At 41.0% G+C, this 26,066-nt stretch overlaps 1 protein-coding gene across 1 annotated transcript in view; it reads left to right on the forward strand.

Moving 5' to 3' along the window:
- Window positions 1-6,464: 6,464 nt before the first annotated feature.
- LOC124277860 overlaps window positions 6,465-26,066 on the forward strand; it is a 186,488-nt gene continuing 166,886 nt past the window's right edge. The window contains exons 1-7 of the mRNA XM_046713574.1: window positions 6,465-6,550; window positions 11,136-11,523; window positions 11,629-11,719; window positions 13,986-14,037; window positions 14,701-14,837; window positions 17,424-17,526; window positions 20,340-20,355. Coding sequence (XP_046569530.1) covers window positions 11,166-11,523; window positions 11,629-11,719; window positions 13,986-14,037; window positions 14,701-14,837; window positions 17,424-17,526; window positions 20,340-20,355 — 757 coding nt within the window. The 5' untranslated portion in view covers window positions 6,465-6,550; window positions 11,136-11,165. The remainder of the gene's footprint in view (window positions 6,551-11,135; window positions 11,524-11,628; window positions 11,720-13,985; window positions 14,038-14,700; window positions 14,838-17,423; window positions 17,527-20,339; window positions 20,356-26,066) is intronic.

The raw sequence follows: 26,066 nt of genomic DNA on the forward strand, positions 1-26,066 counted from the left end.
AGTCCTGCCCCACAACGAAGCACATGTGATACACCTCACCTTAGGCAAGTGAGTTTGTTCAAAATTGCCTCTGTCCACCCAGCAGTAAAACTGGGTACCTGGTATGATACGATGGTAGTCTGAATTTGAACCTTGAGCGCCTGACAGGCGACCGGTTGTATTCTCCACATGGAGTGTCCTGGATCCGGTTGTATCATTGCTTCATTAACTAATGTCAACATTAAACCCTAATGATACATTAAATCCTTAATGCATCATTAGTTAATGGCATCATTAAAAACGGTTGTATCAAACACTTATTAGCGTATCATTATCTAATGACGTCCTAATGTAAATATTTTCATTAAAACCGGGGATTCCCCTAATGTGTTCCCACAATTCCGCGCTGTAAACATGTAAGTGTTACTCTCGGTTGTCTGTCAAAATGGCATCTTTAGGGCTAAACCTCGGAACAAAAACAAACATTTCGACTGCTGTGAAGAAACACATCTAAATAATTCTGATACAATTCCGATAAACCTAGAATCGGCTAGAATGTTTTGGAAAATACACGAACACAAACGCCGAAGTGAGCTTTCCACCATATTGGATAGTGTTTACAAAATCAAGTTTCGCTAAGGCCAGTCATAGGACGCCTATATTACATCATGTATATTTCATATTCAAATTCTAAATGGTCTTTGTCACTAAAACCAAGTGTCTAAGAAAAGACGAAACATATTGGGTGTGAAAACGGGACGTTGTGCTCATTACACAGCGCTTGCCAGAAATATAAACAGCAAAAATCAGATTTTATACTGTGCAGCATTTCTCAATTTTTTAGACATCAGTTCGTCTATTCGTAGCATGCATGAGCTCAATATTTTTTTGAATATGCACGGAAAGAGTATCGTATCAAGAACTAGAAAACTTAAAACAGATACAATACTGAAATTTGATATATTCATACGAAAGTTCTGTGCAGCGTGACGCCATGCGAGACGCAAAATCATGGCGAACGACATAGGCAATATCATCGGCATTTCTGACTTTTTCCATGAAAACAATAAAAACAAACAACCATACGCAGCTAGTCAGAATGTTTCCGATTACTTACATCATACATTTATGGACAAAGGTTCCCTCGCAAAATCGTGGGCACCCATATCCACGAAGCCGCCATTTCATGAGAAATCGGTCATCGGTAGTGATGTCATACATCAACATTGTTGGACATACACTCATGTGCCATAAAAGTTCACAAAATGGCCGCAGTGATTCTTGCCAGCAGTAGCTGGTTCTTTTAAATGAAAGTTTATTTCATCTTAGCAATAGTTATAGGGTATGAAATTTTAGGGGGTACAAATTTGACTCAACACCTGTTACATTTTGTAAACAAAAGGGGAATAACTCTCAAGTGCTTAGTATGACGTCTGCTCAAAGTGTCATGGCACCTAGAGGGAAAGATCTTACTGCCTATCAGAAAAAGCTCATATAAAGTTTGAATTCAGAAGGCAAGGGTGGAAGTGAAATAGGTAAAATAACTGGAATTAATAGGTTTACTGTCTGGAAATTTCTGAAAAGGTGTTCTCAAGGAGGAAATACAGAAAATTATCAGATAAGTGGCAGGAGAAGAAAATAAACTGACAGAGATACTAGGGCTTTATTGAAGATTGTTAAGTGTAATAGGAGGAAGTCTCTTCAGGATATATCTTCACTTTGGAACCAGACATCTCAAGTAAGACTATCCAGGAGGACAATACAAAGGCGTCTTCATGAAAATGGTTTTCATAAAAGAGTTGTGAAGAAGAAAACCACCATATCCTCTCAAATGAGTCAAAGGGGTTGAAGAGAAGAGCCTTTGCCAGAACACATTTGAGACGGAATTTAAATAGAGATTGGTCTAGGTCTAATATTTTCAGATGAAACTCAAGTTGTTGTAGGAAAAGATCAGAAAGTTTATGTTTGGAGGACTAATGAAGAAAAGTGGAAACCCCGGTGCCTTGGTGTGTATATGGATAAAAATGCCCCACGTTTCAGTGTGATGTTCTGGGGGTGTATTTGTTTTGAAGGTGTTGGAACCCTTGTCGATGTAGATGGTCATATCAACTCTACAAAGTATATAGATATACTGGACAGCAACCTTTGGCCAGTAATAGCCAAAGTTCCAGCATATGTCGGGGCTATATATTTCAAGAGGGCAATTGTCCTGTCATTGTTTCTAGACAGACAATTCAGTGGAAACGTGACAATGACATTCAGACAATGAATTGGCTTTCTCAGTCCCCAGACTGTAACATCATTGAAAATGTATGGAGAGCTCTGAAAATCAGGCTACAAAGACAGTTACATGAAATAAAACCCAAACAGGATCTGATAGATCACGTTCAAGGTATCTGGACATTGCTTACTCCAGAGTACATAAAATCAATGTATTCTACTCTACCTAAGCGAATGAGGGCTGTACTTGCAGTAAATGGCTGTATTACTAAATACTGAAAATATCAGGTAAGTGGCCTCAGGCATTATTTTGAAATCAAACAATATTTTCATCTCATCACAGTTAGCGAAATTTACATGGCGGACCTTTTGTGAACTTTAACATGTATGTGGCAATTTCTTTGAGGTGAAGGTCGGTTGAATAAGAGTAAACACAATCACACTGTCCTGCGGATTACACATGTATTATTAATGTATACTTTGCGTATCGTTCACATATGGTTTCATGAAACTAATTTCATTATCAACATTTAGTATATTTTAAACCTAAGTAAAACTGACATAATAAATAAAAATGATTTATTTATTTCATGAAATGTATATATGCACACGTTTTTAAAGGATATGTCTTGTTCATTGAATTTGTTTATGTTGTGTTATAGACAAAACAATGGCGTATAATCATTGACCAGGTGCGCGTTTGTCAAAAATGTTTTGAGTATCATTGTTTTCGATAGTTCCGTGAACAAAACATCACGAAAATATTGTGTCCTTATTCACAGCAAATTCTCGCCAAGTGATCTGAGTTACAATGACTTAGTATGAAGCATACCGGAGTGAGGCCCCCTTATCTTTATAAGCGTGTGACCTTTATGTAGCCATTTGACGTCATAGGGGAAAATCCATTTTCAACACATATTGCGAGTCACTTTTAAGATTGAGTGTATACATACCTATGTCATTCAGGTATCAGGCAGAATTTTGATCGCTCACACTTTCCGTAAAGATGCCAAATTGAAAATATAGTAGCACAGTACTATTATCAGTGCACGATAAAAAGCAGATAGATTTACTGTTTTTAACGCATAACAAACTTAGGAGTAACATTCAGCAGTGTCTACTTTTCAAACTGAGTTTATACCATGAGATAGGACATTTAATACTCTATATTTCTGTGTAATTTTATAGCTGTAGGTAGATCCAGTGCGGCGCAAACGAAATTCTGGCGCAATGTTCACTTTTCCAGGAAGTTTAATGACGCTCTAATGATAACCCAGGGCCTAATGACAACAGGGGTGCATCCTATATCAGTAGATTCAAAGATTGTCCGTGGGTTATGTAGACAAGTCACATTCACTGAATACGGTTCATTCATGCTTTAGTTGAAAACCCTAGGATCATATATGGCCTAAGCTCAACAAGTAACCTTAACGTTTAGATTTGAACACATAATCTAAGGTCATTTCTAACTTTAAATCCAGTTATAACCAAACGTGTTTTGTATACTGCAACTTTGAAAATCAAACTGAAGTATTTAAGATTAATCACTTCCTTTCTGAGTAGACATATGTAACAATATCACGCATGGTCCACATGGTACCCGCTGACAGCTTGAACGCTTCTGTACAAACATTCCTCAGTCCAAAGTGACCATTAAACGAGATGTAAGACACTTAAAGGTCACATGCAACGTAAAACACAACTTTGCAGATTCTGATACCTTTCGGTATGGACTTACCGAAACAAATCGTCAAAAATGCAAATTCAACTTATAAAGTTGAAAAATAACGCGATGAAAAAAACCGCGCGAAATCGGAGTTCAAACGTTTCACTAATCTTCCCCCGACTTTTCGGGGAAAAACTGGTTTCAACAGCTGGGCTGCGCTCATAGCACGTGCGCAGTGAAATAGGTTCGCGCAGCTTGGAAGCGGGTTGTCCGGTGAATACTCGGTGAAGGCTTTGGTGTGAGCTATTTTTCTTATGTTTTGTTGATATCTCACAGGCGCGAGCTTTTTATATGTTATGACAGTAAAGTAACTGTTTATATAATTTCATTTGTCTAATTTACCACACGTTCTTCTTACCGAGTCACTTTCTCAGTTCGATACCTGAAAGCAATGTCATTATTTAGCGTTGACAGAATTTCTAACTGTGATATAGGTATGTCGTTGTCACAGACAAAACTCAATGTCTTGTTTTATTGACACCTGTGTGTCTGCCTGCCTGTCTGCTAATGGCAATATTCAATACACAGCTGCTATCACTGACCATATGCAATTTGAACTTAACACCAATCAGGCTATACACCATAAACAAAATGCATTGATTTATGGCCCGAGTTCGGTCTCTGTCACATTATGTAATTACACAGACAGGCAGGTGTGATACTTGAACACATGACATGTTATGATGTCTGTTGATTGTAAAATGTTATACACAAAATGAGCATGTATTTACAAAACCCAACATCTCTATATATACACACACAATGAGCCGTGAGGGCATCTGCAAATGAACCAGCCGTTACACTTGAGTGCACACCCACCCGCTCTGACTGGGTTCGGTATCCCGGCTGCTTCGTTTCTTGGGAAGTAAACCCAAGTACACAATATTGCACTTTTGATTTGCGATTGTACGCTTATAATTTTGTTTATATGTTTTTTCATAACCAGCAATGTATATTATATGTCATGAATAAGTGATAATTGTGTTTTAATTATGTTTGATTTTTTGGTTGCATGTGACCTTTAAGTTAAGTGCACCATTCTCAGAACCGAGGGTATTCTATATATTTTACCGCTGCCTCCGATCATGTGTAATTGAATAGGTATAGTCTATAACATATATGCCCTGATTGGGGTGCACGCACGCACGCACACACACACACCGACACACACAAAAGAAGAAAAAAAGAAAATCCTGTATCCGCCCCTGCATGGGATGAACTCGGTCGACGTGTGTACACACGTCACCCAACACCGATGGATCTCCCAGGACTCCGCAGAGCTCTAGTAGTGGAATGGAATGCAATTCCGCAAGGTTTATTTATGAACTTGATAAGGAGCATGAGAACAAGGTACACAAGATATTGAATGACCGAGTGCTACAAGTTTGTCATTTTCAATTTGGGGGGTTGATCTATACAACTGATGTTTGCTAGTGCTATTGGATCTTTTTGTCTGTATGTCACGTGTCGACGTCACGTTTGTCAACACATTAAACATTAAGCTGACACTCTTAGTTCTATTATTTCTGAGAAACTTTTCTGTACATGTGCTATATATCATTTGACCCTTTATTAATGACGCCTAGTATATGAAATTGCAACATTGAATATTGCTCTTCATAGGAGCTAAAGTACATGTTGCAGGTAAGCCTACATTTCATCTTCTACCACCTGTGTAATTTAGGTTAAATATATGGTCATCTACGCTAAATATATCAATTTCTTATGTGAATATTGTTCAAACATACAAAATCTTTCGAAGGATAACCATGTATAACGTATATCCACGTATGATATAATATTAAACGCAAAATGTAGATAATGAAATTAGTTTCGTGAAAATAAAAAAACTGTGCGCAAAATATACATTAGAATGAATGGTGGCTCTTGCTTTATCGCCCTGAAAAATCTAGGCGATATCGCAACAAAGCAATAGTACCACTGTAAGCAGCATGACAGCGTGATTGTGATCTACGCATGACGTGTCAATCAAGTAAGCGAACCTGATCGAACCCTTACGACAAGCATGAGTTGTTGGAGGCCAAATATTTGTTCAGGCAGAGATAATCTACAGCGTCTTCTATTCCCTGGTTCAGATCATCGGTAGTGAAAAATATTTACCTGACGTATAAAATGTCCCCGCCCCCGTAGTATCCAGTGGGGTATGTTCTCATTTCGCCTACAGTCTTAAAACAACATGTCATGGTCTGTTGACTGTTGATTACACAATGGTGAACTAGTGGCACCCCTATGATCTAAAAGTGGACTCACACACTAATTCCCTATGCGACAAAGATTTTTATTATAAGCTTGTAAGAAAACTGTGAGCGAATATAATCATCTCTGATGTATGAACGAGACAACCGTAAGCTAAGCTGGTTCCCGGCTCCCTTTGCGCGCGCTAACTTTCGACAAAGCGATATGCGAGACGGGGCCCAGCTTATGCCACAGGCCAGAAACATTCGTGACCAACTCGTGTGGAGGTTACGGAAAGAGGCGAGTGGTGACGAATGTGTTTGCCGTGCACATAGTACTTCCGGTCTGCAACCACCTCGGTACGAGCGCTGCTAAGTCGATACGTAGCTCTTAAACCCAAGGATTTCATAGAGATTTGTTTATGATTTGGTAAGCCAAATTGATGTTGACAGTTTTGTGACACACTGTTCATATGATATTTTGTCTTTGCAACACAAGCAGTTTCATGTTTCGAAAATCAGTGTTTCTTGCTTTTGTTTTAAAAGAGGGGCAAATCACCAATTTCTATCGTGCTTGTTAAAGTTGTTTAACCACAGCACAGGGGCTTGTAATGAAACACTCAGAACAGTGAACGAACTAGCATCAAGGTATTAATTCCCCCCCCAGGGATCCTATGTAAAATCAACACCCCGGTAGTGAAAATGAATATTTCTTGATGCTGGTTTCTTGGCGTTAAACGCCCTCTCTGGCAGCAGTACGAGGGGTGTTAAAAAAGGAATCATTAGCATAGCCATATCAAAATTTCCACATATGTGGTGATGTGGTAAACCAGATATTAGTCATCACAACACATTGGGGTATATTTCTTAAAATAAAAAATTGCAGAAAATGAAAAACGATCAGTCATTTGGTACCTCTTGGTATGCCCTCAGATAACATATCAGTATAGTACTACCCATCATAGTCAACATTCAAAGATTTGGATTGCTTGATTTATATTTAGACGGACAAGCTGACACTGTTTACAAATACAATATACCATGGTGTAACATGTTTTCGGGGTAGTAACGCAAAAGATGATCATGTAAATTATTGCGTATCAGTAGATTATCAAAACTGTAATTCCGTAATTAAATATCATCTCACCTTTCATAAATTTATTGTCAGAATGTTCTGTTGTCCGCTGGTTTCCAATGCAGTGAACATTTTGTGTCTGTCCGCCAGCGCAAGCGCCAGAAGTGACGTACCTTGTTTTTCGGTTACTCGTTATAGCGTGGGGTCATGATCTTGTATGGAAGCCAAGGTGATGCATCCTTCTCCCAAAAAGTCAACAAATACAACGTGGCATTTTAATGAAAAGTCAAGCAAACTGGTCATTTTTTCTTGATTATTTGAGTGTTTTTTTGTGAAAATTGTTAAAAATAAACATATTTACAGGTAAGTTATTCAATCATGTGCACATTCTTTCTTCTTGGCACGCCATGGCAGGGACAATAAACATGATAAAACACGTCTTGTCTGCGCAGTACAGTGACAACGCAGCAGTATTTTAAATGAACCCAGTGGTCACAAGCCGAGACGAATTCTGCACCACGGAAAAAAAAATATGTAAGAGATGACCAATTCAGTCTTCCATAGTTTTTTTATTACGTCCGCAAAATTCTCTTAGAGTCACGTAATGTTTATGCTTGACTTTTCACTCTAGCAGACGATGGTCCGCTTGACAAGTTACAAGCTTTACTTCAAAAGTTATCACATTTATGAAGGTTCTGAAAGTGCATTACGTTCTAGGGTAGAATTTTAGTACTTGACAGACATTTAGGTCACAACTTCCGTGAAAGCTGGATATTTCAAACATTTTGTGTCCCGGTTGCTACGGAAGCTTCTGCACTGGAGACAGTGTTTACAGGTGGCGCTGTCATCTCTCTGTACGCGAGAGAAATTATGGGAAAAAGACGTACCCCGAAAACATGGTATGGCGCGGTATAGAGAGCTGACACTTGTGTGACCGTTCAGTATTTAGTCGTCGTCATATGAGCGAAATATTCTCAAGCACGACGTTAAACCCAATTTCACCTCACCTCAGTATTTAGTCTGAACTCTTGGCATCATGTAATATGCATGAATAAGTGAAAACATTAGAATAAGTTATGTCCTTATGATTACGTCATCCGAAAGGGGGGTGGGTAGTAGTGATGTTCCAATTAATTGAAGTAATTGAGGATTTGTCACAGTGAGGAAACGGACCAAGCAATTGATCACATTTTCTCATAATCGAACACAAACGATTTTGTAACTACTGTTTTTGTGTTTGAAACACTTGACAATGGAACAATGTCTTAGAAGTCGTCAGGGCCTGAAAACGTGTTATATTCATAGAATACTCACTTCACTTACTGAAAAGTCATGACTGAATATTACTTGAAGACTGGGAATTTTATGTTCGTGATGTATTAGTCATCACTTTAACGTAGCAAGTTGCATCGTTTCTAAATAAAACAAAACAACAACAACAGAGAACCACAAGTGCTGTTTCTTTATACTTATCTGCAATAACAATCTGAACAGGAAAATCAGAAAATGATGCTAACAGTAACATATTTTTTTCGATGACTGCTCCTTGGTAATGAACTAATCATGAATTGTGAGATTTCAACCAATTCCCAACACTAGTTGGTAGTGTCTCCAAGGGGGAGTCACTTTAACAAGTGATTGTAGTTTCAAATTGCTTTTTTATGCATTTTAATATCTAAGTTTGATTTTAACAGACTTCTGCCTATCTCAAACACACAAAATGTTCCTTGCATATATCGTCACGCCGAAGACCCGGGTTCGAATCCCCACATGGGTACAATGTGTGAAGCCCATTTCTGGTGTCCCCCGCCGTGATGTTGCTGGAATATTGCTGAAAGCGGTGTAAAACCAAACTCAGTCAGTCAGTCCTTGCATATATTGTTTCCTGAAATTTGTGATTCATTTATTGCAGATTTTGCGTTTTTTGATGGTACCAAGATAAAAAGTCAAACATAATGGGGATCGTGAGGCTGGAACATAGCAAAACCAATTTGCTTGAGTTTGATATAGAAAAATAAAACATAAAAACAGCTGCATTTGTATAATTTTCTAGGTGAGGCTGTCTACTTTTTTGAACGCCCCTCATACATTGTCACTAGCCAAGATGGAACCAGCTTTTGATCATTATTGTGATTAAAGACTGACTAGATTGCATGCAAGATCCAACTCAAAACAGTTCTTTGAGCCTGATAAATAGCCTTTTAATATTGTAAGCAGTGGAATGGCCTATACTGTATCCTGGTATTATTGGATTTCAGATGCTGAATCACATCCCTTGTTTTCTCTCTAATCACATAAAGAAATATAAAACATGCCCCTGACTAATGAAAGACAACTTAATCTATAAACAAGTCATTATCTTAGCATTAAAAATGTCTGTTTAATGTAACACACCAGAGGCCCAGATAAGCGGCGTATCCGGGTAAAATACGCATATATAATTTCCAATTACGCATTGAAAAATAATTGTTGCGTACCAATTACTCATTTAAAATGTTAGATACGCAAAAAGTTTAAAACAAATGCGACCGGAATATATTTATAAAAATCGCTTGCGTAATGAAAAAGACATCGATTGCTATCAAGTTGTACTGTTAGTATAGGACAAGTGCTGTACTGTCCATTTAGGATGAGTGATTTTTTATGGACTCATTTCCATTATATTTAAGTTGGTTTTGATTAGGTATGACATAAGGGAGAACATACCTGCTTAGTAAACTTACTCAGTCACATAATACTTAGGTGAGTAAAATGACTGAAATACGCATGTTTGAAAGCAGTGGGTAACGGAAAATGAAATACCCACTCAACATTCATAATACCCACTCCAAAAAAATACAGTGGGTACAGTACCCACATGAGCTAAATCTTATCTGGCGCTCTGACACTCCATGTTATAGCTAGGTGTCAGCAAAAATATTTACCCTATGATACAGCTCTATTCATCTATTAAATCTAACTGTTCAATACTTCCTCAACAAACACCTCAGTCATAGTTGAAATCAGCATGATTCAGAGGTAGATGTGGATACCACTATGTTTCTGGCCCAATATATTTCTTTTATTAAACTGTTTCCATATGCCACTATGGGCACAGGTACTATATGAGGTAGCCCAAATACCACGGTTCACTTTGCCAAGTTACATCACTTGAGCAGTCCCGAAAGAAATAATCATTAGTCCATTTATTTGGTCCTAATTAGCCTTGATGATGTCTGTAAGTTTGTCAGCACCGTAGTCATGTTGGTTGGTTGAACCAAAGTGGAAAACGCCTTCAGGTCACTTCAGCAGTTCGGCCGCCATGATAAGCTAATGTGCAGTTATATAACTGGAATACTGGAAAACTAAAGCAGAATTAACTCAGCTCAATAAAAGCAACAACTGGGGGCTACATACCATAAAGCTGACCATTTCAATTTTCAACCGACAGACCATTATGGGGTTTCAGAATTATTATGGCACCATCTCGAAAACACTACACCTGATATTAAACATGTTACCCAATGAATTTGTGGATCTCTGACAATAGATACAGTTGGGTTTGGAGGCTGGCCTGGTATAACTGCCATTCTTCTCAGATTGTTAAAGTAACTGATCTCATGAACACATGGTCATTGTGTTGTCATCTGCTACATACTAGATATGTTTGTGATCATATTCTTGAATTTTCATATTACCAAAACATTTAAGAATTGTTTATTGGGAGCTGCATAGATAAGATAACATTGGCAACATAAGTTTAAGCCTTCAATTGCCACTTTTACATGGAGACATATATTTTTGAAGTTGTTTCCTGTCTTTGTTTCTGTTTCAGCTGTTTTGTTATCAATTGTGTTAATAACTTTAATGTAACAACGTTTCCTACAACTAGGTATACTTGATACACTCTCAACAATCCTTGTATAAAAGACGTAAGTATTGAATCATCTGACTTTTTCAGACTCCCAAGGATATATGACAGTTCACTGTCATGTCAGGCTATCATGGCTATCCCCAAGGTCAGGGGCCAGGAGGTTATGATGAAAGAAGGGCATGGGCACCTGGAAACACTGATGTTCAGTATAGCCAGAGTGAGACCGGTCCCTTCGTTACAGCACCAATGTCCCAAGTCATGCCAGGTGGTTATAATGAAAGAAGGGCACGGGCACCTGGCAACCCACCTGATGGGTGGTACAGCGAGATGAGCATGGCAGACTCAGCGCCAATGTCCCGAGTCATGCCAGGTGGTTATGATGAAAGAAGGGCACGGGCACCTGGAAACCCACCTGATGGACGGTACAGCGAGATGAGCATGGCAGACTCAGCGCCAATGTCCCGAGTTATGCCAGGTGGTGGTGATGAAAGAAGGGCACGGGCACCTGGAAACCCACCTGATGGACGGTACAGCGAGATGAGCATGGCAGACTCAGTGCCAATGTCCCGAGTTATGCCAGGTGGTGGTGAAACTTATAAACGGCCGGCACAGTACTCAGGGGAAGATTTTACTGGAGTTCCCGATGCCAAGTGGTCACGTTCTGAAACAGGGTAGGTGTTGTCTGTCAGTGCTTTTGTCCCCCGCCGCAATGCAGAACAGGGGACTATAATTCAGCAGTGTCTGAACATCCCGATTCTTGTTAACGCGATATCTCATGAACTGTTGAAGTATGTCTTCAAATTTGGTGACAGCCTACATAATGCAGACACCAGTCGATTTGCGTGATCTTGACCTTATTTTCAAGGTCACCATGACACTTTGACCACTTTTCAAACTCTTGTTAACACGATATCTCATGCACTGTTCTACCCAATATCTTCAAGTTTGGTGACAGCCTACATTGGTGGATTGTTTAGACACCAGTCAGTTCAGGTGACCTTGACCTTATTTTCAAGGTTAATGCGATATCTCATGCACTGTTTTACTTAGTGTCTTCAAATTTGGTGACAGCCTACATTGGTGGATTATTTAGACACCTGTCAATTCTGGTGACCATGACAATATCGTCTAGGTCACCAGGACCCTTTGACCACTTTTCAAACTTATGCACACTAATAGTCATAGTGGAACAATTGTGCATGTGAATAGTGACACTAACAGTGATTAGAACAGTGATCCTACGTAGCCAAGTGGATAAAACCGCCAAGCTAGTAAGCGAAGGGTTGCAGTTTCAAAACTAGGCATTGGTACAATATATTGGAAGTTTTCAATCATGTGATATTTTACGATCGTATTCAGTAATAGGGAGACAAAGTTACGTCTTCAAAGCTTGTACAGGTAAAATAATTCAAAGTCAATGGCTATTCTTCAGAAGATCCCCGGGCATTCTGTAGAAAATACCTGATCTCCGGGCATTTTGTAGAAAATCTTCAGGATTTCCTTGAGAATGCCCGTGAAACTGCCTGCAGAGGTTTACTCAGTAAAAGGAGAAACTCGAGAGACAATAGAGTGACATCACTGGAGGTTATAACCGGGTGCCCGTCTCAATACCCAAACCCGTTATGATCATGTGACTAATAGATTAAACATTGTAATATGTTATTCTTTCATGATTAAAGGGTTGTATTGTCTTTGAAGATTTAAACATAATTTACTGTCACCTGTTTTGAATATAATACGTGGTTAAATATTGAAAAACTCAAAATTATAGCCTCTAAGCTGAAGAATGTATTTGGATTTCTTATAAATTTGATGACAGGAATCAACATTATTAGTATGAGTGTAGGGTGGGGTAAATAGTGGTTTGGGTACCCGGGGAGAAAATTTGGACCTGTCCCAGTCCCAATACACTCTGACCCGTGAAGATGCAGGTTAGAATTGATTTTCAGTAACCCATGCTTGTCGTAAAAGGTGACTAATGGGATCGGGTGGTCAGGCTCGCTGACTTGGTTGATACATGTCATCGGTTCCCAATTGTGTAAATCGATGCTCATGCTGTTGATTGTCTGGTCCAGGCTTGATTATTTACAGACGTCCACCATATAGCTGTAATATTGCTGAGTGCGGCGTAAAACTAAACTCACTCACTCACTCATTCACTGATACTGACAGGGGATACGTGTATCTACATTTATACATTCAAATCCACTATATTCCTGAAATATCTTCAGAGTTAGGAGAAGATTCTGAAAAGTGACCAGGAATAAAAACATCGCACATTTCTATGTGACCAAAAGATAAAAACTAGTAAATATGTTATGTTTCATTCTTCTTTAGCGGTGGGGGACATTAAACATTTGTTTATTGTGGGAGTTACTGTTGTATTTAGAAACTGTAATATTGATATACATGTATGTGATATATATTACTGTTATGTCAAGCCACTACAAAACATGTAACGTTGTTAAGTAGTGCTGTAACGATGCATCAAACTATCAATGGATTGCAATTGTTGAGTTTCTGATAGCAATTAATCAATGGTAGAAACGACTTGTGCAGCACAAAATACAGGAACTGAGGAAGTACCAAATTTGTTCACTTTGATTTAGAGTTATCCGCCCCTGTTACCCTGTTAAACAAACATAGCGACAAACATGGTATGTGACTCAGAGTTTGAAATTGCGAATAACAATAAGTTTTAATTGTTTACTTGATCTTTATTTCAAGTTTCTTGTCAGTTATTAAACTTGTGTTTTTATAAAGTATACATTCATTTGGGAAATGACTACAAATGAGACAATTCAAGGGAAAAACCCTGATTGCTATAGTTGTTTCCCCCTCAATAGTCACCCCTGTTGTTAAGGCAATGTCATCTAGTAGTAGTAGTATACACAATGACAGAACCGCCGCAACACCTAATCTTGATGTTTGTTGCAGAGGTTTACCTGTCAGGGGTCAAGGTCAGGAAGCTGACTGGAGGTGTGGCATGGTGAGTTCTCATGTTTAGTGGGATGGGGTTGTTTCTGAGTGGTTGAACCTGCCGATGTATTAAATGATTATTGCTAAAAGTGACCAGAAAGGAAGCACGCTGTGACTAAGCATTTTCATACTATTTGGATTCCAACTATTTCCATATCATTTGTTTCCTTATGCGTTACGGGCGGTGGGGTAGCCTAGTGGTTAAAGTGTTCGCTCGTCACGCCGAAGACCCGGGTTCGATTCCCCACATGGGTATAATGTGTGAAGCCCATTTCTGGTGTCCCCCGCCATGATATAGTGGAATATTGTTAAAAGCAGCGTAAAACTGAACTCACTCTCTTATATGTTACATACCACACTTGTCCACTTGCCAGTATAACCCATGAAGATCCAGGTTAGAATTGGTCTTTAGCAACCCATACTTGTCGTAAGAGGCGACTAACAGGATCGGGTGGTCAGGCTCGCTGACTTGGTTGACACATATTATCGAATCCCAGTTGTGTCAATACTCATTGTGTTGATCACTGAATTGTCTGGTCCAGACTTGATTTATTTACAAACTGCCGCCATATTGCTGGAATATTGCTGAGTGCGGCGTTAAACAACAAACAAACATACAATCCTTCCACCCATTCATGTATTCATCCAACTTCTATCCATTTATTTGCTGTAGATTGATGCTGCTGATAGGTCAAGGACATTGTTTCTCTTCAACCTGATGCCGAATACGACAGCATCTGACCTGTTCCAGTACTTCGTCAAGTTTGGGGACATGACAAAGTTTGATGTATTCAATAACAAGGAAGGAAAGTGAGTACAACTTAGGAACAGACCGCTCATGAAGCATCACTCTGAAATCTGCATTAACATGGGTGAAATAGTAATAGTTAACTTCCTTGCTTTAAACTTACTGGCCATTGATGTTGTATGGGGCAATTTCATACAACAGAAAAAATGTACTTTTTTAAACATTTTGATATGAGCAAAAGCGTGACCCACCACAATATTTTAGGAGTGCATTCTAATTTACTCTCTTCATGTGTGGTGAAAAAATTGGAATGGGTCAAGCTTTTGCTCACACTTTTTTATCACTCTGAAAATATGAAAATGCAGGTTTTTCGAAGATATTGTAAAATAGGTAACTTTGAGGTCTTCAAAGAAGAAAAAAACAGCACTAAAACATATAAAAAAAAACATATGGAGGTAATTTCAACAATTTATTTAGCATTTTTTATGCTAAAATTATCATGTTGTAGAACTTTGAATATCATGAAATTTTGTGGGCCAAAAAGGGCCTTTATCATACCTTGTCCTTTCACTGACTGAAATATATGACAGTATATTTTGCCAGGAATCTGATTCTGTATATGTATCAAGAAAGACAACTCAAACTACAAATCAAGACCAAGATATTATAAAGAGGTGTAACTGTGATCTGGCAAAATCGGGTTCGAATCCCCACATGGGTACATTGTGTGAAGCCTATTTCAAGTGTCCCCCGCCGTGATGTTGCTGGAATATTGCTAAAAGCGGCGTAAAACTAAACTCAGTCAGTCAGTCAGTCTTGCAAAATCAGTTGGTTATGTAGATCCTGATGGAAATTTTGCTAATCATTGGCATGCGAGCAGAATGCTGTTGTGCATGTTATCTCATGAATTGAATGACAACACTTTACTTTGCTTGTGTTGGGGCCATGGGGTAGACTAGTGGTTAAAGCGTTAGCCGAAGACCTGGGTTTGAGGGCCATTTCTTGTGTTCCCAACCATGATATTGCTGGAATATTGCCAAGTGCCATGAAATCATATTCACTCACCCCTAGCTTCTGGTGATGTTAATCAGAAAGACTTTGGAGTTAATGATGCTTTTTTTGTATTATGTCTAGTTTGCTAGGCTGGTTAAAGCATTGGATTAGATTGTGGATTCCCCATGAATGTACAATGTGTGAATCCCATTTTTAAAACTTTTAAACTTCTAGCTGATGTGGACACTGCCGACAGTGACACAAACATGACACACATGCTTCCTTTGGACTCACAGCTTCTTTGCCAATACATTATGGCACATTGAAGAGGTGCGACAGTCTTCCAATTGAGGATATATTGATAGTGAGGCCCTGTTTTCTTGGAACCATAATCCGAGAAGCCAGCACGGAGCAGATGTAGTGGTTCCTGATGGTGAAAGAGTCAGTCTCTTGAATACATGTAGGTCAGGATTTGTAAAAATTCAGCCCCAATTTATAAGAATTTGAGGGCCAGTTGGGTAGCCTGGTGGTTAAAGCGTTGGTTCGTCATGCCGAAGACCCGGTTTCGATTCCCCACATGGGCACAATGTGTGAAGCCCATTTCTGGTGTCCCCAGCCGTGATATTGCTGGAATATTGCTAAAAGTGGCGTAAAACTAAGCTCAGTCAGTTATAAGAATTTGAGGATAGTTCTTCTGCAGAGTATTTCACTGTATTAAACATCATCATCAACTAAGAACTTATATAGCGCAAGAATCCAGTCAGTATAACTACTCTAAAGCGCTTTGAAGGGATGCATGTCACATGTATCAACAATGTCCACTTGGTCTAGGTGTATGACTTTCAGAAAAGGTGGGTTTACAGATTGGTTTTGAAAGTGGCCAAGTTATTGACAAGTCTCAGTTGTAATGGCAGATCATTCTAGAGTCGTGGGGCTGCTTTGGTAAAGGATCAAACTCCATAGGTGGTGGTCCTCGCGTGTGGAACACACAGCATGCCTTGTCCCATGGATCTAAGAGACCTCGCAGGCTTGTACTCCTGGAGGAGTTCCCGGAGATACACAGGGGCTAGGCCTGTCCTTGCTTTGAAGGTTAACAGGAGCACTTTATAAGTGATTCTGTCAGCCACCTTCAACACACATTGCTAATGTCTGGCTACGTGATATTGCCGGAATATTGCTAACAGCGGTGTAAAACTGAACTCATTGTAAACTAAATTGGAATCTTGGTCTGCATTACTCTATTTATCCTGTTTATCATGTTTATTTGATATTTCACCCTCTTACTCCCTCCATAATAGAGTCAGGATGCTTTCCAAAACATTTACGCTGTAAAATACTTTCATTTTTTGTCAGTTTGTCATTTTCGAAACTTTAGTTGGTGGTTAATATGAAAGTGGAATTATACTCATGAGTAATATATATTTATTTTTAAAAAGGTGTAAGGTCAGGAAGATACAGTTTCTGATTCTGTATTTTCCTTTGGCACATTTGTGGCATGTGGCAGAAAAATATATCTGCTTTTGACTTAAAATGGGACCAAAATCAACACTGTCTGTAGCATCAGGGTTTTTGTGTTTGTTCAGATTCGAGATTTTAGCGGCCTGCACACTGGTAACTTAAGTCGTGAGAAACTTACACCTGCAATTGTAATTCAGGTGCACAGGATCAGGCATCGTGCAGTTTGTCAACGAAGAGGCTGCTATGGCTGCTTTCGCTGTTCGACCACAGTTCATCAATAAGAAGCGGGTTATTATCTCGGTGAGCTCAAACATACTTTATGTGTATATGCCATCAAGTAGATGCCATGGTTTGTCTCCCTTAGATTAAATACCTGTACTTCTAGCTTGGCTACCTGGGGGATGTGTAGCTCATGTACCCTGTACACCTTGGTAGTCTTCCTGTGGGTTGTGGTGTACATCAGGTCTCCAGTCCTCCATGCTTGTCTCCCTTGGTAGGTCTTCCTGTGGGTTGTGGTGTACAACAGGTCTCCAGTCCTCCATGCTTGTCTCCCTGTGGGTTGTGGTGTACAACAGGTCCCCAGTCCTCCATGCTTGTCTCCCTGTGGGCTTGTGGTGTACAACAGGTCCCCAGTCCTCCATGCTTGTCTCCCTGTGGGTTATGGTGTACAACAGGTCCCCAGTACTCCATGCTTGTCTCCCTGTGGGTTGTGGTGTACAACAGGTCCCCAGTCCTCCATGCTTGTCTCCCTGTGGGTTGTGGTGTACAACAGGTCCCCAGTCCTCCATGCTTGTCTCCCTGTGGGTTGTGGTGTACAACAGGTCCCCAGTCCTCCATGCTTGTCTCCCTGTGGGTTGTGGTGTACAACAGGTCCCCAGTCCTCCATGCTTGTCTTGTCTCCCTGTGGGTTGTGGTGTACAACAGGTCCCCAGTCCTCCATGCTTGTCTCCCTGTGGGTTGTGGTGTACAACAGGTCCCCAGTCCTCCATGCTTGTCTCCCTGTGGGTTGTGGTGTACAACAGGTCCCCAGTCCTCCATGCTTGTCTCCCTGTGGGTTGTGGTGTACAACAGGTCCCCAGTCCTCCTTGCTTGTCTCCCTGTGGGTTGTGGTGTACAACAGGTCCCCAGTCCTCCTTGCTTGTCTCTCCCAGTTCCCCAGTCCTCAGTCCTCCATGCTTGTCTCCCTGTGGGTTGTGGTGTACAACAGGTCCCCAGTCCTCCATGCTTGTCTCCCTGTGTGGTGTAGGTCCCCAGTCCTCCATGCTTGTCTCCCTGTGGGTTGTTGTGGTGTACAACAGGTAGTCAACAGGTCCCCAGTCCTCCATGCTTGTCTCCCTGTGGGTTGTGGTGTACAACAGGTCCCCAGTCCTCCATGTCTTGTCTCCCTGTGGGTTGTGGTGTACAACAGGTCCCCAGTCCTCCATGCTTGTCTCCCTGTGGGTTGTGGTGTACAACAGGTCCCCAGTCCTCCTCCATGTGTGGTTGTGGTGTACTCCCCAGTCCTCCCTGTGGGTTGTGGTGTACAACAGGTCCCCAGTCCTCCATGCTTGTCTCCCTGTGGGTTGTGGTGTATAACAGGTCCCCAGTCCCATCTTGTCTCCCTTGTGGGTTGTGGTGTAGCAAGCAGGTCCCCAGTCCTCCATGCTTGTCTCCCTGTGGGTTGTGGTGTACAACAGGTCCCCAGTCCTCCATGCTTGTCTCCCCTGTGTGGGTTGTCTCCCTGTGGTTGTGGTGTACAGGGTCCCCAGTCCTCCATGCTTGTCTCCCTGTGGGTTGTGGTGTACAACAGGTCCCCAGTCCTCCATGCTTGTCTCCCTGTGGGTTGTGGTGTACAACAGGTCCCTCAGTCCTCCTTCTTGTCTCCCTGTGGGTTGTGGTGTACAACAGGTCCCCAGTCCTCCATGCTTGTCTCCCTGTGGGTTGTGGTGTACAACAGGTCCCCAGTCCTCCATGCTTGTCTCCCTGTGGGTTGTGGTGTACAACAGGTCCCCAGTCCTCCTCCCTGTGGGTTGTGGTGTACTTGTCCTCTTGTCTCCCCTGTGGGTTGTGGTGTACAACAGGTCCCCAGTCCCTCAGTCCCCTCCCCAGTCCTCCATGCTTGTCTCCCCTGTGGGTTGTGGTGTACAACAGGTCCCCAGTCCTCCATGCTTGTCTCCCTGTGGGTTGTGGTGTACAACAGGTCCCCAGTCCTCCTTGCTTGTCTCCCTGTGGGTTGTGGTGTACAACAGTCCTCCCTTCCATGCTTGTCTCCCCTTCTGTGGGTTGTGGTAGCTCCCCAGTCCTCCTTGTTGTCTCCCCTGTGGGTTGTGGTGTACAACAGGTCCCCAGTCCTCCATGCTTGTCTCCCTGTGGGTTGTGGTCCCTCCCTGTATAAACAGGTCCCCAGTCCTCCATGCTTGTCTCCCTGTGGGTTGTGGTGTACAACAGGTCCCCAGTCCTCCATGCTTGTCTCCCTGTGGGTTGTGGTGTACAACAGGTCCCCAGTCCTCCATGCTTGTCTCCCTGTGGGTTGTCGTGTACAACAGGTCCCCAGTCCTCCATGCTTGTCTCCCTGTGGGTTGTCGTGTACAACAGGTCCCCATGTCTCCCTGAGGGTTCTGTAGAATGGGTTACCAGCACTGAATGCTTGTTGTCCCTTCCTATAGTTGTGGGGATTACACCAGTACACCATTCTTGTTTTACATTGTAGTTGTGGAAACACCCATTGTATAGTTTACACCTAATCTTTTGAATCCTATTCTTGCATCAGTAGAATTGCTTCACATCCTAGAGGGGAACCTTTCTCCTGGTATGGAGTTAGTATTCGTTGAATTATTAAGGACAATTTTGTTTGTGACAACTATTTGCTTGGGATTTTGGGATTAAGTAGGTCCCTTGCAACCTATGCTGGTTGTAAGAGGTGAGTTACATCACATGGTCAGACTCAGGGTGTTAGTGGATTTGTACAACATGGCTTGTTCCTCAGGATGTCAGTCTGGTACGGAGTCAGTTACTTCCAGGACAGGTTGCCAAAATGTGACAGTGACATTAGACAACATGTATTATGAAGGGATTACTGGTTTTCTTTTTGTCAAAACTGAAAATTCTGATTACAACTTTGTTTCTTATTCCAGCATGATGAACGACTTGGTAAGTTATCCAAAAAAATGTACAGAAACCAAATAGAGTATGTGAGAACTTATCAAGCTTGTCTAATGTATTATTGCTTTCTTCTAATTTCTTCTTTCTTTTAATTATGGGTTTTTCATATTTAAATTGGGTGACATTATATCCTAAATTAAGCCCAGGGCATAAAATTGAACAATGGACTAAAATGTGATACAAATTATGAATATGTCCATGAAAAATTCCTACGACAGTTGTAACAATATTTTGAATAAAATATTTACAAAACAAAACAAATTGTTTTTGCCTTGTTCAACGATCCCTGCTGAGCCTCACCTGGTCTACAGTAGGTAACTTTAACTTATCAATTTCCATGCTTTTGTTAACCAAGTAAATACGTGTGCTGTTCACTAAAACTTTTCAAGTTGAATTCCTTCAAAAGAAAGAAACGAATAGTGTATGTGTGGTCCCTTTTTAATAGAATGGGCGAGATATTGGACACATTTAGAAAATTTTGTAACTTTTCTGTCACCTCTCCACTCCACAGTTTCCACAACAGCAGTAAGTTGTGGTCCACACAGCATATCTCCCTGCTCTACAGTGGGAGCTGGTGGACTTGGGAAAGAGCAAGGCAGCTGACGGATGTCCACTCAGATTTGGCTAGGGACAGCATTCGTGGCTGTGCCAGCCAGATGATGAGTGTGGTTGGCTGTCAGTATCAAGGTATTCAGCATCCATACAACAGGCACTACTTTTGTTTCCCTACATGATAGGTTCTACCCTCTTTCCTGGGGTTCTGAGAGTGGTCTGAGAGGCCGCGGAGGCTGTTAGCACCTTCAAGGATTCCAAACCTTTGCTGGAGCATCCCTCCACTTCTTGCTCACGGCCCTCAGTTCTTGCCGTTTCACATCCTTCCGCAACGAGGAGGGAGAATGCTCCACTGCAGACTAAGAAGGGCAAAGGCAGGGACAAGGCACTTTGCTTCCGGCAGCCTTTTCGGGGGAAAGGGAAGTTGGACCAGGCTTCCTGTTAATCCCTTTGGTGCCCTCAGTGCCCCTGGCACTAGCAAACGACACATTGCCGGCTGCAGGGCTTCACTACCCACTGCCACAAATCCCTGTCAGTGGTCGTCTCTCCCTCTTCCTTTCTTGGAATGCCACATTGAATACATTGGTCCTGTCCTCGATCAGGGATGGCCACTTGCCACAGTAGGAGTGAGATCCACCATCATATTCCAGAGTGCGGCACACACCAGTGCCAGACTCCCAGAAGCAGGCCGAAGTACTCCGTGCTGAGGTCCCGTCCCTGCTGGACAAGGCAGCCATTGAGATTGTTCCAAAAGGTCAGGAAAATGTGGGTTTCTTCTCCATTTATGTCCTCATTACCAAAAAGGACGGTGAGTTCTGACCCTTTCGCAATCTCTAAGGGCTGAACAAGTTAATAGATATACTGTCCTTCAATATGAAGACATGCATTCAGTGATCTCATTTGTTTAGGCAGGGGATTGGCTGACGTCAATCGGCCTCAAAGACGCCATACCTCGATGTTCCAATGCACCCCAATTTCAAGAGGTACCTTCGGTTCTCCTTCAACGGGAAGTACTACCAATTTCCCCTTCAGCATCTCTACAATGCCATCTATGTTCACCAATTTCAGCTCAGGTCAGTCCTCGGGGGCCTAGCCCAACAGTTTAGAGGATAAAGTCCAGAGGACTACAGTTCTTTGAGTCTCCCAGAGTTTGAGCATTTATATGGCTCCAGTTGCTTGGAGATATGGTGGAGACGTAGGACGTAGTGTGGCGTACACGTTTAAGGACTTTGGTCGGAGAATGAAGTCAGCACAACAATGTACTGGAATTGCGAGCAGTCTGGTTGGTGTTCGAATGCTTTGTGGAACAGGTTTTGGGTCAAGTGGTCGACAGTGCTCTTTTAGGGCAGCACCCTCTCATACAGGTTTTCTAGCAGGCATGGACAGGATCTGACCAAATATCAGGTGGATCAGCCCTACTTGGCATTTGTCAATCATTCTTGATTGGTTGTGCGGTCCTCTTTTTCACAATCTGTTGTCTCTTTCACTCCAGCTGTTGAGTTGGAAGGCATCATTTCTTGTGGCTGTAACATGTGGCCATTCACGCAATGTCTGTCAATCCTGAGCTGATGGTCTTTCACAAGGACAGAGTCAGTATTAGACTGCCAGACTCTCACCATCCTAAGATGATGGCTCCTATTAAGCTCACTGCAGTCTCTCAGCCTTCCTCGTTTTGGATCTCTGCAGGGCCTATATCGTGTGAACAAAAGATTCTGTAAGGATAATCAAGTTTTCTACTGTTATGGCAGTGGGAAGGCTGGCAGGCAAGCAGACCATCTTGGTGGCTTGTATCTGCCATCTGCATGGGCTATATTCCCAAGGGTAGTTCTCCCCCAGGAGGGTTTGAAAGTTCGTTCGTTTAGGGCAATAGCGACCTCTAAAGCGTATGCTGTGGCTCTGCCCATTGAAAAGACCTGCTCAGTGGCCATATGTAGCCGACCGAGCACGTTCATCAAACATTACCAACTCACAAGCACTCTAGCGAGCATGCTCGGTTTGGTCAGTCAGTTCTCTGCACTGGGTCGTAGCTCTCTAGTCGATTGAGCTTTCGAAATTAGACTGTTTCTGCACTGGGTGATGGGTATGTATTCTTTACTACTCGCCCGTGGAAGATACTGCTGTGTAATATTTTACGGCTGTACATGTATTACACTAGTGTAAGACCGCTAGACGTTATGACGTCATAATGGTTACAGTTATGACATCACAATGCTAATACTTCTGTCACAATGGTATTAGACTTTGCTTGACTCGTAGAAAGCTGAGAGTCATCACACTTCAGAGGCACTTTCTATCAGTTTATGTTGGAGAGTAATAAACAGAATACTAAACATGCTTCCGTGAAATACAATTTCTATTAAACTCATGAAAGATTTAGCATCAAACTCGCTTTCTCTCGTTTGATACCAAATCATTCACTCGTTTAATAGAAATGGTATTACACGGAAGGTCGTTTAGTATCCTCTATTTACCCTGGAATGAGGTAGTTTAGTGGTGGTACTTTATCCCTCATAATGTGTACGCTTGCACTTGTTCAACTTCCTCAGAAAGATTAACTAACTGGACTAGTAATTTCTCAGGGTTTTGTCGAGGCCTTTGCTAATTCCTCTTCCAAAAAAAGGAGGAGTAGGGGGATGGGGAATGATTGAGAAGTTCCACATGAATTGGCGTTTTGCTAGACAGAATGCCACTCCTAACTATGTATGGGAGTCTGTCTTATGCTAATAAGTATCCCAAGGAGCACTCTCTTCAAAGTATCATCAACCTCTACAGGTTGGTGCGGTTTATTGAAACAATACTTATTACTCGCATATATGGAATAAAAGAGCAAGAGTTTAACATAAGAAAATATTTTTATCTCTTTGTTGAAAAAGGAACATAGGTATGAATGCATGGACAGATGGATGCTGATTTCTATACACCTACCTACATACTTCCATACCTTCCTTCCATCGTTTTTCACCCTGCATATACCTGTGTCTTTAATCCACTATATGAAGATCTGTACAACAAGAAGCCTTCTCTTGTTCCGCCTCTTGGTATAAGAGTGAAACCTTTTCTTTCTGCTGCTGGCATTGAGCTAGAACATATAGCTCCTTCCCGTTTTCTGTCTTCTCCGCCTTGGCAATTGGTTAGGCCACAAGTTGACCTAACATTAACTACATTTAAAAAATCAGAAACAAATGAATTACAGTATAAACAAGAATTTAGTCAATTAAGAAATAAATATACTACATACAAATCCTTATTTACAGATGGGTCCAAGGATGGTGGCGCTGTAGCTTGTGCCACTGTCATTGGATCCCGAACAATATCTTCTAGAATACCGGATAACAGCTCTATATTTACAGCAGAAGCAAACGCCATCTTAACAGCTCTTAAATATATTAATAAACACCGTAAATATAAACAATATATCATCTTTTCAGATTCTCTTTCGTGTCTTCAGGCTATTAAAAATCTTTCTTGCAAACATCCACTTTTATTAGAAATTATTGAATTGTACAATGAACTTGCTACTGGCCAATGCGACATCGTCTTTTGTTGGTTACCCAGCCACGTTGGCATTTCTGGGAACACAATGGCTGATATTGCTGCTAAGGCAGCACTCAACAAATCTGTGACCCTACTTCTGATCCCATACTCTGATTACAAAGCTGGCATTAGAACTTACATCCGTGGTCTGATGCAGAAGAAGTGGGACAACCAAGTAGGTATTAATAAACTACATGCAAGAAAACCTTATATTGGTTACACCTACTTGGGTTGTCAGTCCAGATTTGAGGAGGTCATTATGCGACAATGTCGCATTGGCCATACCAGATATACTCATGAATATTTATTGAAAGGCGAAGATCCTCCGTTTTGTATCCCTTGTGATGAAAGGATCACAGTCAAGCATGTCTTGCTTGACTGCATTGAATATTCCATCACAAGGGATATCTATTTCAAATCCAAAACTCTGAAGGATCTTTTTAATAATGTTAGTTCTCACTTAATTATTGCATTTTTAAAAAAATTAGATTTGTTGACTGATTTGTAAATAGTTAAATATTTTATTGTTGGTAGTTTATATTGGTAACTTAGATTGTTAGTGGCTGTACCCTCAAAGGGGGTTGACGTAGCGTAAAATTATTGTCCTCCTGAGAGGGTATGTAAGTCCCAAAACTTTCAAAGTCAATTTAAGTGTACCAGGTTTTTAATCGTAGAATATGTGTGCTTTTAATTTATGGCTAGATTTCTCTTCTGTCGCCAATGGCTGAAGGGATGGTGTAAATCCAACTAGGGTCCATGCAGGTAGCAAAAGTAATGTAAGTCCCCATGGTTCCTAGTATGGTGATCTACCTTCAGTTGTTGGCGATCTATAGCCCTTTTTTTACATTGTATTGTCTTCTTTCATTGGAGTATTTTAGCTTTGTATGCTAGTTTTATATTCATATCTGTGATTGTCTAGTATTTTTACTGTCCTTCGTCGGCAGGTGTTTATAGTTTCTATATATATATATTCTATTTCTTAATGTCAAATGTTCTCGTCACAATATGTCTATTACAATGTCCAATGTTCTCGTCACGATATGGCTGAAATATTGCCGATGTGACGTTAAATACTAACTCACTCACTCACTCCATCGTTTTTCTGTTTCCATAGCAGAACTAATAAACTGTTGAATATTTCTTCCTGAAACTACGGATCATTCCAGTGGTAAACTGGTGCCTTTTGGTGATTTTTGGAATTTAAAAAATTACGGGATCAGGTGGTCAGGCTTGCTGACGTGGTTTATGCATGCAGTCATATTCCCAACTGGGTGGATCGATGCTCATGATGTCAATCTCTAGACTGTCTGATCCAGACCCAAGTGTTTACAGACCACCATAATGTAGAGTGTGGCAGTGCGTGGCAGAGAGTGGCAAACAACAAGCAAAACAGACAAAACTTCGAGTTGTTCAATGTGTCAAGTAAACATGGAACATATGAAAAACATAACAGCACTTAAGCTTCAACATTGGCAGATAGATCCTCTTGATACATCACATGTTGAAGGGCATCTGGTTAAATGGAAATCACTCAATTTTGCAATTTAGTTGAAGCCAATGTAATTTAGTTGCAGCAAATGCAATTGAAAACCATTTCATAAGTAAAATAATAT

The sequence above is a fragment of the Haliotis rubra genome, unplaced genomic scaffold (genome assembly GCF_003918875.1).
Source record: "Haliotis rubra isolate DU_JTF1 unplaced genomic scaffold, ASM391887v1 Scf229, whole genome shotgun sequence".
Classification (NCBI taxonomy): Eukaryota; Metazoa; Mollusca; class Gastropoda; order Lepetellida; family Haliotidae; genus Haliotis; species Haliotis rubra.